The following is a 20,336-nucleotide window of genomic DNA, read 5'->3' as shown; positions in this document are numbered from 1 at the left end:
TAAATTGCACTTTTTAACAAACATATTTTATTTGACAAGTAGTGCAGGTTCCCCCCAAATATGCTTCAATCAACACTTTCTGAGTGTGAGGGGTGTGGGGCAGCCTCCCATGATCCTGACCAATGGCTGGGAAACTGCCGATCAGAGGAACAAGAACTCGTTTTCTTTTAAATATTTTTTTACTTCTTCACATTCAAGATTATTCAAGACATCAGGGTAAATTTTCTGTCTCAGCCTGTCCTGGTGACACATGAGCTTGTTTGTTAGAGCTGAGAGATGACAGATAATGACAACAGACAGCCAACTTCCTGTTTGGGGGACATGTGAGCAAAAGGTTACAGCCAGGCACCTGACTCTCGGACAGGGAGACTAAAAATACAGTCAAAGAAATCGCTTGAGACGTGGCTGCAGTTCCCACTGCCCCTCCTCTGCTTCCCCTTTGTGTTCTCCCAGACTTGAAGTCCTGAGGGGCTTCACCCATGTGACTCCACATCTCCCTGGGGGTGCCTTCAAATTCATTTCACAATAACTGAAGTCCTATTTTAGTCCATGTCAGCAATTCCATTGACTACTGTGCCCAAGAGACCTTGGAGTCATTGCAAAGGGTCTATAAAGACATTGGTGTTCTTATCTTAAGCTCCAACAAATCAGTGGTACAAAGGGCAAGTTGATGAAATTAATGAAATTTAAATTTATCTCAAACTGTTTCTGAATTCCTTGTAAGACTTTGTCACTACTTTTCTTCTCAGACAATAGTTACTAAAGGTAAAGCACTTCTCCTATGAGGTCTTCATACTTAAAAATTGTAAATTACCGCTAATCCTAATCTCTCATCCTTACCTCTCTTCTGCTATCCCAGGCAAAGCTCCACTCCCAGGAAAAGATGCCCCCCAGCTCCCAAGATGGATACCCTCTGCTCCCTCTGCCACCCCCTTCAGTCCTTGCCCCAGACTCGGCTGAGAGATCTGCTGCTTCCCGGAAGCCACATGGAGCGCACACAAAAGGAAGAAGCTCCATCCTGCAAAGACCACTCACTGAAGTGGGCCGGTGCCGGGAGACGGGGCAACTGTAGCAGCAGACGGACTCACAAGTGAGTCAGAGGGACAGGACCAGGGGCATGGAAAGCTGAGTCAAGATTCAGGCAACAAACAGCCCCTGAGTTTCCGGAGGAGATAGTGGCGGCCCCAGAAGGCTAGCAGGGCATAAGAGGGGAATACATGTGGGCCACATGTTAGAGGGGCAAGTGGCATGGCTTGGGCTCAGTGACTCAGCCCAGGGACAAGGTGAAGGCCAGGGAGGAGCACTGTTGTTAAGATTAAATGGAATGATTATATCTGAGACATGGTTGATGTTCACAGTGTGTGTGTGTGTGTGTAGAAGTGTGTGTGTGAGTGTGTAGGGCGCAGGAGCATGGATCTAGGCATAAGCCAAGTGCTAAGAAGAGAAACAGGTCCGTGAGTCAGACAGCTGCAAGAAGTGGGGGGTAGAGAAGGCAGAAACCTTAAGTCTTTGCTTACAAGTTCTCTCTGCCTGGAATACTTTTCCGCCAATCCTACTGCCACTTGTGGAAATCCTACCCATTCTATGAGGTCCACCTCCTTCCTGCCTTGGGGTCTGGGTGCTGTGTCCACTGGGTGGAGGCTCACTGGGAATCCTCGTTTTAGAGGTTTCGAGGTAGTGGATGAAAGCAGACAGATGGAGTCGACAGTGTGGGGTTTAGACCGCAGATCACAGATCACATCCCCACCATTTGATGAGCTGAACTCTCCCTCTGAGCCACAGTTCCCTCATCTGGAAATAGAAAACCCACCTTGCAGGCTCACTGTGAGGGTATTACCTGGCCTGCCCTCTCACAGAAATATTGTCAGTATCAAATGGGATCAGGTAGGGGAAAGCATATGATAAATTGCTACATAAATGTGATTTATACTTAAATATTTTTATGTTTATTTCCCCTTGAAAGCTTCCCACAAAGTATCTTGCACTTAGTAGATGCTCAGTGCTTTGTGGCAGTTAGGGAGCAGTAAAAGTCAGAATGTGGTAGCAACACAGATTTTCATTACAACCAAAACCCCACATCCCACTTCCTCTATTCCACACCTATAGGCAGCAACTGAGCACAGGCTTACTTAGGGAAGGGATGATGTGGCAGACAAGAGAAGACAATTCTTGGCTTTTGAGTTTCTCAATAGACTTTCAGAACTTACACTAGAAAAATGGTTTTGAAAGAAACACCAATTAGTGGTAAGAACCTAGCCCTTTGAGCTTCAAAAGCCAGAATCCTCAAGAGTCAAGGCACAAAGTTTATGCCAAGACAGTAGACACAGGAGAGTGGATGACAATGTAAGAGTCAGCTTTTCCCACACTGGAGGAGACAATGATTCCCAGGCCAGGAAGTGGGAGAAGAGAGAGTCCAACAACAGAGTGAGAAGCAAGTGTAGGTCCCTGAGATGACGCCTCACATCTCATCCCAGGCCAAAATTCCAGAGTGAGGGGGATGCTAATTAGCCCCTTACAGGTGGTAGGTCTGCGAACAAAAGAATTGGCCCTTGATTGCTGAGTTGAGACCAGAAAAGTAGCAGCAGTCCAGAATAGCAACAGCGGATGAGGAACTGGAGTGTTATTCCAGACAAAGGGGCCTGTGGCAGCTGCTCCAAGTTCCCTGTGGTTCTGGATTGGAACAGGAGAGCAAATGAAGTGTCTTGTGGGTCCCTGAGAGGAGCAGAGATGCAGATGAGATGACTGGCAACCCTGAAGAGGCCTTGCAAACAGGACAAAGGGAATGCAAAGTGACCTGCAAGGACCGGGGACTTCAGTCGATGCCAGTGGGGAAGGGGTCAAAGACTAGAGAGAGAAGGATGGGAACACAGATGTTCCAGCAGACGCTGGCATGACCAGTAATGCAGGTGACCATGGTAAGCCCAGGCCAGACCTTCTTTCCACGGTGCCCTGGCACCATATACATGCCCCCTGGAACTATATAAGCACCCAATCCTGAATTGCTTAAGCTTTCCTCTGTCATTAAGTTGACTACAATTCCTGCCACTGTAGGATGGGAAGTTCGAGATAGAGAAAAAGTTCAATAATAGAAAAATAATAGATTAGATCACATTATTTTTGCACATTTGAATTTGTAGCCTAAGATTCAGACCCTCTATATTAGTTAGAACTCAAAAAGAACAATATGAAATTCAAAAACAGGCAAAACTAACCAGAGAGATGCTAGAGCACCAGTTACCCTGGGAATATCCTGCCTAGGGAGGATATAGGGAGAGTTCTGGGATGCCAGGAATGTTCTAAGTCTCAACCTGGATGGTGGTTACATGGGTGAATCATCAAGCTGTATCCGTAAGATGTGTGCATCTTACAGAATGTAAATTATATCTAAAAATAAAAAAGAGTAAACAATTGAGATCAAACACTGAGAAGTGTAAAACTGAAAGAGACATTGTGTGGTTGGCAGCAAGCTCACTGTGGGGACACCTGGTGGCCCCAAGTGTCTGAGGTTCCCCAGAGGGTGTTGGGCCAAAAGGGTGGCAGCTGGGCCAATCTTGCCCCAATACACTCTCACAGAGCACCGCTAGTCTCAGAATCTTCCACTAGGCAATCCTCCCTGAGGCCATCCTCCCTGGAGGCCCTGCTACCTTCAGGATGGTGGCTTGGCTCAGGCCTCGCTCTGAGGGATGGACATGGTTGGTGTGTTTAGTGAAGGACACACAGGCTACACACAGGCAGAAAGAAGTAGTTCTACACATACTGACCTGCAGCAATCTTCAGAATACGTTATGAGACAAAACAGATGCAAAATAGAGTGCGTAGTATGCCTACATTTGTTTTAAAAATGGAGGCAATGAGTGCGAGTGATTTATGTACACGCAGACTGGTATATGCACGAATACAAAGAACAGCAGGACACCGCTAACAGCAAACATGGCACAATGTTATTGCCTCACCTTCTGTGTTTCTGAATTTGGAATGGGAATATGTTTTTCCCATTCAAAAGAATAAATAATTTTTTAAAACCACAAAATGATTCCAGCAACCTATAAACTGCTGTCCCTTATGGTGCCTTCAGGCATGAAAATAGTCCCCGTTTTCTACGTCTGAGACTTCACGGCAAGTAGTCCAGAGGCGGTAGAAATCAAACGGGTTATATAGCCATTCTGAAGCCCCTAGCACTCTTCTTTTGTTTCCATAAGAATTGACACTATCCCACTACTAGGTATTTACCCAAAGGAAAAAAAAAGACATTTTATAAAAAGGACATTTACACTCGAACGTTTATAGCAGCACAATTCACAATTGCAAAGATGTGGAATCAAGCCAAGTGCCCATCAATCCATAAGTGGATTAATAAAATGTGGTATATGTATACCATGGAGCACTACTCAGCCACAAAAAAATGGTGATCTAGTATCTTTTGTAAAAACTTGGATGGAACCGGAGGCCATTCTTCTTAGTGAAGTATGGCAAGAATGGAAAAACGAACACCACATGTATTCAATACTAAATTGGAACTAATTGATCAACACTTATATGCATGTATGGAAGTAAATTCAAGGAAAATCAAGTAGGTGGGAAGGGGAAGGAGGAGGGGGTGGGTAAGGTGGGTAAATTCACACCTAACAGGTACAATGCACACTAACTGACTAAAGGGCACACTTATAACTTCGACCCAAACTGTACAAAGGCAAATTATGTAACCAAAATGTATGAACCCCATAAAATTCTGAAATAAAAAAATGCAAAAAAAAAATTTGCAAAAATAGGTTAGAGAGTGTTTGTGTAGCTTTCACCCAGTTTTCCCCCAATGATAATATCTTATATCACCACAGAATGGTGACAAAACCCAGAAATTTATGTTGGCACAATATAACATCTATACCTAAGTATAGATGTTATTTAGATTTTGCAGGTTTTACATGTAGAATTTGTTTTGTTTTATTTTGTTTGGTTTTGGTGTTTAAAAGTTTACTATAATGTATAGAAAGGACTGGAAAGGCTTAGGTATGGATTCAGGGGACCAGTTTGGAGATTAAGAAGCAAAGACCAGTTGATAGATGAAGGTATCTTAACCTAGAAGTGGCTAGGTTAAGAAATATTTAAGAAATGGATTTTGGAAATATTTAGGAGGTAGAAATGATCAATGAATCTTGGCGATTGGATATGGAATGTGAGAAAGGAGATATGACACTTACAGATCAACACTCATGTGCATATACGGTAGGAAAATTCAACAGAAATCAAGCAGGTGGGAAGGGGGAGGAGGAGATGGGTAAATTCACACCTAACGGGTACAATGTACACTATACGGGTGATGGACAAATATAACTTTGACTCAAACTGTACAAAAGCAATTCACGTAACCAAAACATTTGTACCCCCATAATATCCTGAAATTTAAAAAAATAAAAAACAAAAACAAACAAAAAAGGAATTGAAACTGATAGGAAAATTGATCAAAATAGCCTCAGAGAAAAACTTACTAATTTTTGCCTAGAAAGTGAAAGAGACTTGGAAAATTTTTGAGGTCAGGGATTACCAGAATACGTAAACAATAAAGAGAGCTTGCGCTGTCTCTATGCCGTGTCTGTCCTCGCCTACCTCTCTCACGAAAACCAACCTCCCTGTGAAAGCTCATCGCTTGGGAGAAAACAAAAGAAGGAAGAGGAGGAGGAGGCAGGAGAGGAAAAAAGACTTCACGCCAAAATATTCCCACATATATTAAAGATATAAATATCAAAGCCGTAAACATAATAAGACTAAATGAAATTATAAGTGAATAAGTATATGATCAAGCAATGGGAAAGGCCTTTCTAAAAGTGCACTCCAAAGGCAAAAGTCATCAAAGAAATGATCAACAGGTCTGACTAAATACTAGTTTTAAGCTTTCACACATTAAAAAAAGCCATAATTTATTAATGAAATTATGAGTCAAATGACCGGTGGAAAAATACTTGCAACATGCATTATAAAATATTACAGGCTTTCATATCTAAAGTGTTTGTATAATTGTCTTGAAAAATCACCCAAAACTGAAAGAAGAAGGAAAAACAGAAACACAAACACCATCCTCAATGAAACCAGGAGACATCAGTGACCTCAAACCACAGAATATGAAGATTGGTAAGTGACTTTGCTGAGAGGAGGAAAGTGGGAACAAGTGCCTGAAGAGGAACAAATTAGTCTCTCAGAACCCCCAAAATCAGGAATATTAAAGTCTCAAGGAACCAGGAAGGCAAGGGTTGGTGGGGCTGATAGCAGGGCCTTGGTTTAAGGAGTTAAGCCTACTGTCCTCCTCCCCGCCTCTTGTAGTCTAACAATTTCCATTCCCACTCCCATTGGAGAAGAAGGTTTATTCTCTGGAGAAACCAGACCAGAGAGGATCGGGACCCAGGGACACAGGAAACTGAGGAAGACACATGCAACATCATACAGAAAATAAGGAGGTTAAGTAAAGATTTGCACCCACACTCAAGCACACAGTCCAGAATACATGCAGCAAAGTCCAACAGATACTGACATATGTAAGTCCCGATAAAAAAAAAAAATATTCACAAGCCATCTGATGGCCCTGCTGAAACTCTCCGGTTCGCTAGCCTCCCACCCTGGCCCATGTGCACTGAGCTTCAAACTAGTATATTAAGTTCTCTCTCTTCAATATGTCTAGGCAGCCAAGGATCAAATAATCAAAAGAATATTTGAAGAAATCCTCGGTAGTGAGTTGAATGGTGGCCCCTCAAAAAATATATCCATGTCATAATCCTCAGAACCTCTAAATATTACCGTATAGGGCCAAAGAGTTGACATTACTTTATATGGCACAAGATGTGATCAAGGTAAGGAGCTTGAAAGGAGGAGTTTATCCAGGATTATCTGGTGGGCCCTAAATGTAATCCCATGTTTCTTTATAAAACACACGCAGAGAAGCCATACAGATGAGGAGGAAATGTGGTCACAGGTGCAGAGATCGGAATTGTACGGCCACAAGTGGAGTGCCAACAGCCACCAGAAACTGGAAGAGGGAAAAAAAATTCTTCCCTGGAGCCTCCAGAGGGAGTATATCCCTGCTGACACCTTGATCTTGGACTTCTGGCCTCCAGAACTCCGAGAGAATAAATTTCTATTGCTTTAAGCCACCTAGTTTGTGGTCATTTGTTATGGCGGCCCTAGGAAACTGAAACACCCTCTAAGATGGAAGTTGGAGACCTAAGCAAACAAGCAAAGGAACTCACAGGAAAGAGAGAGAACAGACAAAAACATCAACTATATTATAATAGCTTCGAAGGAATAAGAAACAAGAGTAGGAATCTACTAAAATAAATAACAAGGACTCTTACAAACTAAAAATATGGTGGCAGAAATAAACAATTCACAGAAGAAGTGAAAGATAAAGCCTGAGGAAATCATCTAGAAAGTAGAACAAAAAAACTAGAGATGGTCAATAGGAGACAGAAGTTAAGAAAAAACAAAAATAAATACAGGAGGCCCAACACCTGACTGATTATAGCTCTGGAGGAAAGAATAGATAAAAGAGTTGGAAAGATGGTATCAAAGAGATAATACAAGAAAATTTCTGGCCAGGTGTGGTGGCTCATGCCTGTAATCCTAGCACTCTGGAAGGCCGAGGCTGGAGGATAGCTTGAGGTCAGGAGTTTGAGATCAGCCTGAGCAAGAGCAAGACCCCTTGTTTACTAAAAAAAATAGAAAAATTAGCCAGGCATTATGGCACACGCCTGTAGTCCCAGCTACTTGGGAGGCTGAGGCAGGAGAATCCCTTAAGCCCAGGAGTTTGAGGTTGCTGTGAGCTAGGCTGACACCATGGTACTCTAGCCTGGGCAACAGAGCAAGACTCTGTCTCAAAAAAAAAAAAAAAAAAAAAATTCCCAGAATTGAAAGACTTGAGTCTCTGAATTGAAAGAACCTATTGTGTCCAACACTATTCTAAGTGCTGTTGCAGAAATGCATCAATTGACATGAAAAAAATGATTATACTACAATACAGGTAAAATAAACAGATTAAAAAACCTGTTATCCAATAGGAGCCACCCATTCTTACAAAATATGTAACAGGTAATAATATGGAGCAATGCTTTCAAAATGCCAAAAGAAAATTATTTTCAACTTTAAAGTTAATTTTGTCAGTGAAGTAAGTAGGTAGTACAAAAACATTTTTAGACATTTAACTCTCTGAAAATTCATCTCCTATATATTCTTTCATTATAAGCCATTAAAGATTATGCTCCATTAAAATAAAGGGGTATACAAGAAAGTAGAAGACATGGTGACTCAGTTCAGGCTGCTATAATAAATTACCACAGACTGGGAGCTTATAAACAACAGAAATTTATTTCCCACAGTCTGTAGTCTGAAAGGCCAAGATCAGGGTGCCAACATGGTCAAGTTCTGGTGAGGACCGTCTTCCAGTTGCAGATTGTCGACTTTTTGTTATATCCTCACATGGGGGCGAAAGAACTCTCTGGAATCTCTTTTATAAAGGCACTAATCCGATTCATGAGGGCTCCATGCTCACGACCTAATCAACTCCCAAAGGCTCATCTCCTAATACCATCACATTGAGAGTTAGGATTCCAACATATGAATTTTAGGGAGACACAAATATTCAGTCCATTGCATATGGGATCCAGAAACAGTAAATCCACATAGAAAAGAGGTAAGAGGAACTATTAGGCCCAGGGTAACAGCCAAGCAACAGGCCTGGAGAGCAGCCAGCTCAGAGTAGAGCAGGCCAGAGGGAAGAGTTATCTAAAATTGATGCATCAAGAGATAACAATGTACACAAATCATTTAGAACTATGGAAGTAAAGAAAAGAAGAAACATTTAAAACAAGTGAAATTAATTGTTCCAGAAAAGTGGGCTAATGGAGGGAGTGGGAACAAGAGATTGTTGCATTTTAAGGCTTTTAGCTATAGTTGGCTTTTAAAGCTTGTATTCGTTTCCAAGGGCTGCCATAACAAATTAATACAAACATGGCAGCTTAAAAAAATATAAATTTATTTTCTTAAAATTCTGGGAGGCAGAGGTCCAAAATCAAGTTGTTAGCAGAGTTGGTTCCCTCCAGAAGCTCCAAGGGAGAATCTGTTCCATGGCTGTCTCCTAGCTTCTTGGAGGTTGCTGGCAACCCTTGATGTTCCTTGGTTTGGGGCTGTATAACTCCAATCTCTGCCTACATCTTTACCTGGCCTTCTCTCTCTGTCTCTGTGTCAAATCTCCCTACCTTTCTTTTATAAGGACACCACTCATTGGATTTGTGATTTAGCCTAAATCCAGTATGAACTCATTTCGACATCCTTAACTTAGTTACGTCTGCAAAGACCCTGTTTCCAAATAAGGTCACATTCACAGGTATCAGGGCTTAGGACTTGGACATATCTTTTTAGGGGACACAATTCAACCCACTACAAAGCTACTTATATGAACTACTTTGGACATCTGTACTTATTTCTTCAGCATGTACATTTAAAAAATTTTTAATATCTATTTCCAAAGTGACTCCCATAAAGATGTTTCCATTTACACTTCTCCAGCAATGGGTGCAAATGCCTATTTTCTCTCACCTTTGCAAACACTGTATACACTGTCGGTCAACATGATACACAAACATGATTTTATTGTTGACTTAATTTGCCTTTTGGATTACTAATGAGGTTTGACATTTAAAAATATGTTTGTCGACTATTTGACCGTTCTCTTTCATAAATTACCTGTTCATGTCCTTAGTTCATTTTGTTTCTATTAAGACATTCATCTCATCTATATGAAATAAAAATAAAAGGATGTTTATGACAACATTGGTTTGAATAGTCAAGTAGATGAAAACAACCTAAGCTTTCAGCTATAGGAATTGGTTCACTAAATTACTGTATTACTGAATTCTACCCAGCTGTGATAAGTGTCACTGTAGAAATGCATCTAACATGAAAAGATGATTACAATATGGGTAAAATAAACATTAGAAACAATGTGTCCAATAGGACACTGTTTTTCTAAAATACATATCTAATAGTAATAACATTACAAACATGTATATAGAATTTACGATATACCAGGCACTATTCTAAACATTTTATAAATATTACAACAACACTGTGTGATAGGCTCCATTATCATCCTTGTTTTGCCAAAAAGGAAACTGGAGCACAGAGACATTATGACTTGCCCAGTGTCACACATCTGGTAAGTGGGGGAGCTGAGATTTAAGTCCAGGCAGTCTGGCTCCCAAGCTGTGCTATTAACCACACCCTGCAAACTGCCTCTGTCCACATCAGTGCATGGAATAGGACCTGGAAGTATACATACCAAGGAAGCTGTCATATTGTTCTGAATAGGAGGGGGTTGTAGGTAGTTTTTATATTCTTTTTGCTTGTATGTGTTTCTAATTTTTCTGTAATGAGTTTGTAATGCTGCTGCAATTAAAAATACTAAAAATCACATTTTGAACAGAAAATCTCCTTAGCTTATTGTTTAGGAACTGCTTTTAGCTAGTGGGAAAAACAGGAGACCTGGCCACTAGTCCCAACTAGTGGCATATGGAAAGTACTCAATGAAATTTGTACTCATTGAACATCTATTTTGGGGTCAGACACTATACTTGAAGCAATAAGTGCTATTACTATTATTATTGTCAGTGTTCCCTGTTCATCTTTAAACATGTCAGCAACCCTCTCTGGGCCCCAGAAAAGGAGATTAGCATGGAAATAGCAACGGCAGCTGTGGCTAGACTCAATAATGGTACATGCATAGGATGTGTCTCTCAAGGGTATCGTCCCCTTTCAGGGGGGCAGTGCAGAGGGGAAACATCTGCCTTTTGGAGAAAGTTCAGAAAAAAAGAACCATAAAATGTGAACTAGATGGAGACCCTCTAACTCGGGAAGAGTTTCCCTGAAGCTAGACTGTGGGAGCAGTGGGCAGGAGGGGATGAGGTGGGGACACTGAGCATGAAGCTGCTGTGTCCCTCCCTCCTGAGGGTCAGTGAGGCTGAGGGTGAGGCAGACGAGGACAGAGAAAGGGTAGGGGGTGGGCGTGTGGGTGTTAACTGACTTGGAGACATCACCAGGGAAGGCAAGACCAGCCCTGCTGGAAGTAACTTGCTCTGTATCTTTAAGATACCCAGGGGAAACTGAGCTATGAAATTGGCTGAAATTACAGGAACCCATTACTCAGAATTCACCGGATCTATTTTGTGGTTGATTTTCCTGCCTCTTTCCACTTTCCATGCTTTGCTGGAGCTCATAAATCCTGCCCAGACTACAGCCTCAACAAAACTAATTCCATTGCCAGTGGTCTTGAACCCTGGGTCCCTTATTCCCCACATTCCCGGACTTTGGTTTTCTGTTCCCCTCAACAGTGATGACCCAAGTGGACACCACCTCCCACAATCTCACACCATAGACAAGATCTGATGTTTGTTCCTGGTCCCTGGAGATGACCTGACCTGTCTCTCTGGATCTGTTTCTCATAAATCTCAACAACCAGTCAATGAGACGATCTCTGCCTTAACCCGATGGAATCAAGTTCAGTGGTTTAATTTTAGACTGAGACAGAGATGGTAACTTGGAATGAGACTCCTGTGATAATTGTGGGTGCAACTGACATAATCTATAGGCCTAGTTATTTTATGAAGCTAAACATAATTATTATAATCAGATTGAAGAAAACATTATTGAATGTGAACAATAAATGTTACTTTAAAATAAAATTTAATTCTGAGAATTCTCTACATAATCTTCTAGAATACCCCTTACTCCTCAATGCCCTTGTTTCACAGCCATCACAAAGTGCTGACTTCACACGGTCCTGCTTCCCCCAGAACCTAGACACTGCTGCCCAAGAGACTGTGTGGCGTCGTGGCCAGCATGTGGCCCCTGGACTCAGAAAGCCCAGGGCTCAAATCACAGTCTTCTCAGTTATTGTCTATGTGGCTTTCTTTCCCCATCCTTAAAATGGGGAGAGCCAACACCTCCCCAGGATGTGCTAAGGATTAGAAGTTATGAATATGAACAGCTGACTACAGCCCTGGGCTCCAATTAGGCTTCTGCAAGTTGTAGTCATTGTTCCTGGAGTCAGGAGGCAAGTGTAGGTTCTAGGCACCAAGCTCCCCTGGCTCCATCTCACCACCTCTCTGAAAATTTCCAAATGAGCATCTTCTGACTTTCAAGTAAGCACAAGCCCAGCTAAGTGTGTGTGGGGGGAGGGTGTCAAAAGTACAGGCCTGGGAGCCAGTCCAGGCATGTCTCTGGGGAATTACTGCTTTCACCTGCTTCAGAGATGAGCACCAAGCCCCTTTGTTCACACACCTGGAAGAGATTAGCAGCTTCCAGGACCCGCTGCACATTCTGCTTGGTGATCAGCGCCTTGCTGGTGTAGGTGTAGTCCAGGAGCGTGTGCATGGTCTCAGCGTCGACCCCTTTGATAATGATCCTCTTCTCATACTTTTCCTTCAAGTCATTGCAGAACATGGCCCTGGAAGAGAGACGTGTGAATGTGAATCCTACCAGGACCCTTGGTTCCAGGCCTAAAGAGGTCCCTTTTCAGACTCGTCTGTTCTCATGGAACAGGGAGGGTCCCTAGTCCAGGACCTGGGCTGATGGCTCTGTTTCTCCAGCACCCCACACATCAGACATTCTGTCAACGTTAACTGAATGGAACTGAACTGTCCTGCTCTGCCATGCCCAACTGTGGTCCCCAAAGCCAGTCTCTGATTTATTTTATTGACATTTATTGGCTCAAAGTACAAGGGATTCATCTGGGGGCATCACGGGATTCCTGAGCCTCGTCTGTCTTTTTATTTCCAACACTGAAACAGCGTTTCTGACTGAGTTCTTGGTTCTCACACCAGCTCTCCTCTGGCCTGGAGCCTGGCCCCACATCCTGGCTTGGCCAGCTGGGGCCCGGATACCCTCCAGGAGTACAAATGGCTCCTGCAGCTGCCTCTCACCTCGGAGACTGAACCCTTGTCCATGGGTTCCCAGTTGCAGTTGGGAGCCTTGAATTCCCTCATCCTAGGGCAGAACTCCCAAGGCCATAACTCTGTCTCACCTCTGGACTGTTCCTTTCCTGCTCCCTCTCCAAAACTGGACTTTTGGATATTTAGTCTCTATCTTGGAAGAAGGAAAACAGGAAAAAAGGATGTCAGTTTTAGCATTGGATGAACCAGGATTTGAATACCAGCTCCACCAACTCAGAAATTGGACATGTTACTTAATCTCCATGAGCTACAGTTTTCTCATCTGTAATGGGGATTTTAATAGCTATTTTCAAAGTTTTTTGTAAGGATTAGCCCCATAACTAATTGATAAGTAGGGATGTAGAGTTTCTTTTTTCACTCCATGCCAGGCTCATATGTGAATTTATTATGCTTCTTGGACTTTGACATTTGAACTGTTAGTCCTTCTCGGGGAATGTGTGAGCAGTTTTATTTATTTTTAAAATACGTTTTAACCTTACCGTGCTTCTGAAAAGATTTCTGGAATTCTGAAAAGTTAGCTAGTACCAAAAATATGGCAAGATTGCATAAATTAAAAGCGGAGGGGAAGAATATAGAAAAACATGACGATAATCTGTGCATGAGACTAGAAATGTCTACCACAATGGCTGTTGTACTGTCGTTACAGGTGGTCAGTTACACAATTCATAGTTCCGGTGACAGATTTTTAACAAAGCCAAATGCTTAGAAGAATTATTATTGTTCTTAGCATTAAAAACTAGATGGAATTTCTCCTGGGGATGCACAACAACCTCACAACATTCTTATCCCATGAGGCCGATCCCTAATAGCTATAGCTGAGACAGTTTCTTCGGTCTCGTTCCTACAAAAACCTGTTCACTCTCTCTTGTTCTCCCAGTGGCTGTGAGACTCCAGCAATTCCACAAGCTGTGACAGCACAGCTTATATATACAGGTCCTTGGAGGCTCTGGAATTCAATTTCTTTCAATTTGCCCTGCATTTGCAAAGCACCCACTACGTGCAGGATACTGGGCTAGGGCCACAAGGGATTTAAACATTAGGCAGTGCTCTGGCCTGAATTGTGTCCCCCTAAAACTTGCACTTTGAAACTCTAAGCCCCAGTGTGACTATATTTGGAGATAGGCTTTTAGGAGGTAATTAACGTAAAATGAGGCCATAAGGTTAAGGTCCTAATCTATTAATAATATAATTAAGGTCCTTATTAGAAGAAGAAAAGAGAGACCAGAATTCTTTCTCTCTCCCTCTCTCTCTCTCTCTCTCTCTCTCACCCTGATATTGGAATTCCAGCCTTCAGAACTGTGAGAAAATAAATTTTTGTTGGTTAATTCATCCGGTGGGTGGTATTTTGTTATGGCAACCCAAGCTAAGACAGATTTGGGTACTGAGAAGTGGGGTGCTGCTATAACAATGCCCCAAAATGTAGAAATGAATAATGGGTAGAGGCTGACAGAGTTTTGAAGGAATGCTAGAAAAAGCCTAGATTGCCATGAACAGAATGTAGGTGGAAATATAAGCATTAAAGATTATTCTCGTGAAGTCTCAGAAAAAATGAGGAACAAGTCAATGGAAACTGGAGGGAGGAAAGGTCACCATTGTTATAAAGTGCCAAAGAACTTGACTGAGCTGTGTTCCAGTGTTTTGTTAAAGGTAGAGCTTGTGAGTGGTGATATTTAGCTGAGGAGATTTCTGGACAAAGTGCTGAAGGAGCAGCTTACTTCTCCCAACTGTTCATAGTAAAAAGCAAGGCGAGAGAGAAGAATTGAAGAAGAAATTTTTAAGCAAAAAGGAACCAGAAATTAAAGACTTGGAAAATTCCTAGCCTACCCATATTACAGAAATTGAGAAAGCATGATCTGAAGAGAACACCAAGGCTGCAGTTGAACAATCATTTGATACAATGCTCTGGGATTACACGAGCAGCAACACTGCCACTCTGAGCTGAAGGGGAGGAGACAGGACAAATGAAGGAAGACTGTGGGACTTCTGGACTGCTGGGATTTGACAGTATGGAATCACAGAGATACTTAGCTGCGAACATGCCCTATTCTTCAAGAAGAGGGAAAAACTACCCTAAGGATGATTCTGAAATCATCAGGACCGCTACCTCAGTTTAAGAGGACAGATGGCCTTGGTGAGAGCCTTGGGGACAGGACTCCCACCTACAGCCTTGGGATAGGGGGATGCTGCCACCTCAGTGGGCCTGGAGGGCAGAGAATCAGATCAATCAGGATTATTCTCAAGTCTTAAAATCTAATAGAATTTACCTTGCTAGGTTTTGGACTTTCTTGGAACCCATCACCTCTTCTTTCCTGTTTTTCCCTTTTGGAATGGGGATGTCTACCGTATGCTTGTCCCACTATTGTATTTCGGAAGCATATAACTTGTTTGGTTTCACAGGTTCACAGTGGGAGAGAAATTTTGCCTTAGGATGAATTGTACTTCAAATCCAACTCATTTCTGATTTAGATGATATTTAGATGGGACTTTGGACTTTAGACTTTAGAGTTGATGCTGAAATAAATTAAGACTTTTGGGGCTGTTGGGATGTAATGAATGAATTTTGCAGATGAGAAGGACATGAATTTGGAGGGCCAAGCGTGAAACAGCATGGGCTGAATTGCGTTCCCCTCAAATTCTTATGTTGAAGCCCTAACCCCTAATGTGACTGTATTTGGAGATAGGGTTTTTGGAGGTAATTAGAGTTAAATGAGGTCAAAAGGGTGGGATCCTAATGTGATAGGAAGTCCTTATAAAAAGAGATATCTCCCTCTTTTCTTTTCACGTGCACGCACCGAGGAAAGGCCATGCAAGGACACAGCGAGAAGGTGGTCGTCTGCAAACCAGGAAGAGAGCCCTCCCCAGAAACCAAAGCATGCTGCTGGCAACTTGATCCCAGACTTGCAGACTCCAGAAGTGCAAGAAAATACATTTCTGTTGTTTAAGCCACGCAGTCTATGGTATTTTGTTATGGCAGCCCAAGCTGACTAATACTGGCAGTCTCTGTCAACCCCAACCCCTCGCAGTTCACAACATAGCAAGGACATGTATGCACAAATAACAGTCTACAAAGGGCCATAAAAGACTACAGAGTGCTGTGGGGGCCAGGAACGGCTGCTCATGGAAAAGGAAAATTTTAACATGAGGAGATTGTGCATAGGATTTCCAGATAATAAGCACAGTGAGTAGAAGCTTAAAGATGCAAGAGTTTGGGGCATGTAGAGAAAGAAGCAGGCATGTTATTCAGCGGACCCCCAGGGATGTGAGAGGGAGCGGTGAGAACGCAGTCTGGAAAGATAACCTGGGTCCTGATTGTGGGGGGCCCTGGAGGCAGGCTAGGGAGTTAGGTTTTTTTTCAGTGGATAAGGGGGAACCATTGAAGGTTGATAAGCAGAGGCAGGACTCCAAGAGAATATCTGTAACAGCTGTGCTCTCTCTTTAGTTTGCAGGTGATGGGTACCTCTAGAGTCAAGTGTTAACTGTACCCAAACAGAGGCGGGGGGCTTGTGACAATGCCAGAGCCTTGTCCCAGAAAACGTACTACTTGAGGCAGTGGCCACACTGCTAGGGAACTTCTCTAACCAGTTGTCACAGGACTTTCTAAGCTGTAGACACATGCACAGGTACCTTAGAGAGCCATCATCTCCTAGCCAAGTCACTGAAATGGGATGGTCCCAGGCGGAGCCCTGGTGATGGAATGTCATTCCCTAAACTAGGACTTCCCTCCCAACGCAGAGGGGATTACCGCACCACTCCTGCTCCTCCTCCCTTTCCCACGCCTCCTGTTTATCTCTGGAAATTCACTCATCGGTTTCCTTCCCCCTTTTCCTAATCTTCGAAACAAAAGTAACTGCTTATGACTTCCCCAAAGCAAATATCAGAAAGTCAAAAGACAAGAGAGAGAAAGAGAGAGAGAAAACTACTTGACTTGCTGGGCTTTTCAATCTTTTGTTTTAGTTAATGAGATCTTTTCCTTCTGGTCTCCCTCTGTCCTTCCTTCGCTCCCCATTTCTCTTTTCCCTCAACTGGCCTCTTTCTCCTCACAAGAATATGACAGCGTGAAAGAAGGAGCAAATGTAAACTCTAGGGCCTGCAAAGTTAATAAATCCCAGCTTGGAACCAGAGGAGCCAAGGTGTCATTGGGCAGGTGACTGATTTACAAGCTATTTTCTTCAGCCATAAATCCTCCCAGCCAGCAGCACAGAGCTGTTTGCAGAACCACAATCACGAGCCTTTAAAAGTGATGTCATCTAGGGCCCGCCTTGCTGCCTCCTGACTTCATGAAGAATCCTCCCTCACAACAACCATACGATTTCTTCTCTGCTCAGCATATCCTCCTTGGAGGAGTTAGACAAGCTCACTCTCTGAGCCTCCCTTTGTTGGAGCCTCTAGAGCAACGCCGCCCAATAGAAATGTGCTGTGAGCCATATATGTCCGACAGTATGTTCTAATCACCACATTGCTAAAAAGTAAAAAGATAAAAATCAATTTTAATAACGTATTTTATTTAACCTAATATATACCTAAAATATTATTTCTATATGTAAGAAATGTTTTTAAATTACTAATAATGTACATTCTTTTTTTCATACTAAGTCTTCAAAATCCCTCATGTATATTTTACACTTAAAGCACATCTCAGTTCAGACTTGCCACAATTCAAATGCTCAGTAGCCACAGGTGGTTTGTGGCTACTGTGTTAGAAAACACAATTTGAGAGCATCAGGTGTTGGGGGTCCCCCAGATCTACAACCATCTCAGGAGGTAAAGTGAATGTCACCTGATTGAATGTCATATACACACATATACAGAAAATCGGACATTCATCAGGAGAGGGTGGGAAGTGATCATGGGTACAAATGAAGCTTCATATAACTGAGGTCACATATCTCTGGAGACCCACCAACATGAAATATAGAAATGTTATTACACCTAGAATATAATTTTTAAGACTAGTGAGATTAGTGAAAGGTGAATTTTGCTGAACCTGCATAATCTTAAACATTCAGATGAAAACTAGAAAAGTCTAATGGAGAATGGAGAGCTGTTCTAATGTTAAATGACATATATGTATAGTCCAATTCAATGCCTTGCACACTTAGGTTGATGTATGTCCCATGTGACACATTATCGGGCTCTCTGGGGTCATCCAGACTCTTAAGCGGGCTGTCACTGCTAGATGCAGCTTCTGAATTGTCTCTTGGAATCACAGTCACCAGATAACATCCTGCCCCAGCTCAGCCCATCCCTGACTGGGTGTCTGGGACCCCCAGAAGAGGACCATCCGGTGCTAGTGAGCAAGGGAGCAGGAGAGCAGGACAGGGAGGGGAGGAAGCCAAGCAAGACAAGAGTCACTTCAGCTGCATCCTGCAGGGACCTCTGGAGAATACTCTCAGCGTTGCCCAGACAAGACGCAGAGGCCCTCGGCTGTGACACTCCCGCACCACTGACAGTCTTTGTTATGGGCCTCCCCAGGAGTGGGCAAGTTCTCGGGCACATCTGGCTTTCTGTGTGGGACAGTTTTCATGTGCACAAGCAAAGGGGCTTCCAGAAGCCTGGGGAGGGCGGGGGAAGAAGAGCTGCCACCTGGTTGCTGGAAGGCAAAGGAGGCTGCAGTCTAGTCTAGGCTCTGACGCTCACTCACTGATTCACTTAGTGCAAGTGAGTAGACCTCAGCTTCCTCATCTGTAAAATGGTATAATAGTCCCTACCTCAGTGAGCTGTTCAGAAGAATAAGATAATGTACGACAGGTGGTTAGCACAGTAGCCAGCACCTAGTCAGCACTCAATAAGGAAGGCATTTCAGACCAGCTCAGAGGCATCTTGGCAGGCTTTGGGGGGGCATTTAGGGGTAAGTGGGCTGTGCACCTCACTGGCTGGCAACCCTTGACTTGCCAGCATGTGGCCTGGTGTGTGTCAGGTAACTGGGTGTCAGAGTTGCTGCACTGCTGCCCACCATCCTTCCGGAGCAAGTGTAGGGCCAGGGCTGCACACAAATGGGGCTAAAAACGTGAGTTCAATAGGTGTCCCTAGGAAAGAGAGAAAGGAAGTGTCCTTCCCTCTGGGGCTCTTTTTGCCAGCTTTGGCTGTCCAAGTCCCAGCATTTCTCTGCCCTCCTCTGAGATATTTTTCACTGATATTCTGCCACTTAAGTACACAGTCCAGGCCATGGCTACCAAACTGAACATGGGTACGGTGAAATTAAGAAGAAACCTGAATATCCCTCCTAGACTACTCTTCCCAGGCCTCCCCTGCTCTCCTAGGGTGCATGGAAACACCTAGGCAAAGCTTGGTCCCCACAGATTGTCAGCAATAGAATGGGGACCAGAACCTAGGGCCTAGGGAGCTAGCCCTAGCCGCTGAACCCCAGTGAGCCCAGAGCTGAACAGTGCATGAAAACCAGGAAAATCAGCAGGAGTTCAAGGCCGTCTTTGGGGAGTCAACTCAGTGTCAGCACCAAGTGGAGCAGCCCCAGATTTGCTCTCTGAGAACACAGCTGGGTTAGTTGTAATAACTTACGTCTTAGCATACATGTGAGATACAGTGTGATAAAAATACTTTCTAGAAAGACACTGACCGATTCTTATGAGATTCTTATAAAACAGAGGTAGCTATTAGGATCCTCGTTACAGTAGAGACAGTCTCACAGCAGTGAGCCCATTGTCCAATACTTCGGCAGTGAGTCAGCGCCAACCCCAAATAGAGCCCGGGCCACAGCAGCCGCGAAAATACCCACGGCCCGAGAGTCTCCTGGGCTGAAGTCCAGCATGGCTGCGAACACTCTGCCTGGCCCGCTCTCCTCCAACCCCTGCTGGGCCCCCTCCTCACTCCAGGTCTCTGCTCAGTTGTCACCTCCCCTGCCAGGCTCTCCCCGACACTCCCCCAATCTAAAGTCGTCACTCTCTAACATCTTCCCCTCCTCGATTTTTCTCCCTGGCTCTGTCACAACCTGAAATCATATTACATATCCATTTGTTAACTAGTTTAGCAATTGTCCCCCCACTAGAATGTGGGCTGAGTGAGGGCAGAGCTGCGCCGTGCTGATCACTGTATCCTGGGGGCTAGAGCAGTACCTGGGACAGAGTGGGGGCTCAGTCCCTTGAGAAAATGAATGAATGAATGAACGAGCAAACTTCTTCCTAGTCCCTTTGCATTTGCTTTTGACAAGAATTTGCACCTCCGAGAATTATCAGACATCCCCTGCAGTATGAGGCTGAGGAGGCCCCGTGTGCCCTCCACCCCCGCTAGGGAGCTCCTGTCACACCCCCAAGTCTTAAGGAGGACTCACTTGCACTCGAACATTCCACTTACCTGCACTGCTTAGATGAGCTGTACATGCTCCTGTAGTTT

General features: G+C 43.6%; 1 protein-coding gene across 1 annotated transcript in view; it reads right to left on the bottom strand.

Annotated features, from left to right (window-relative positions):
* Positions 1-20,336, bottom strand: part of KLHL6 (kelch-like family member 6) — a 53,516-nt gene that overhangs the window by 17,158 nt on the left and 16,022 nt on the right. The window contains exon 2 of the mRNA XM_012640507.1: positions 12,319-12,484. Coding sequence (XP_012495961.1) covers positions 12,319-12,484 — 166 coding nt within the window. The remainder of the gene's footprint in view (positions 1-12,318; positions 12,485-20,336) is intronic.

Source organism: Propithecus coquereli, unplaced genomic scaffold, assembly GCF_000956105.1.
Source record: "Propithecus coquereli isolate 6110/MARCELLA unplaced genomic scaffold, Pcoq_1.0 Scaffold10, whole genome shotgun sequence".
Taxonomy (NCBI): Eukaryota; Metazoa; Chordata; class Mammalia; order Primates; family Indriidae; genus Propithecus; species Propithecus coquereli.
The sequence above is the reverse complement of the archived record's forward strand: the minus strand, read 5'-3'. Positions and strand labels throughout refer to the sequence as shown.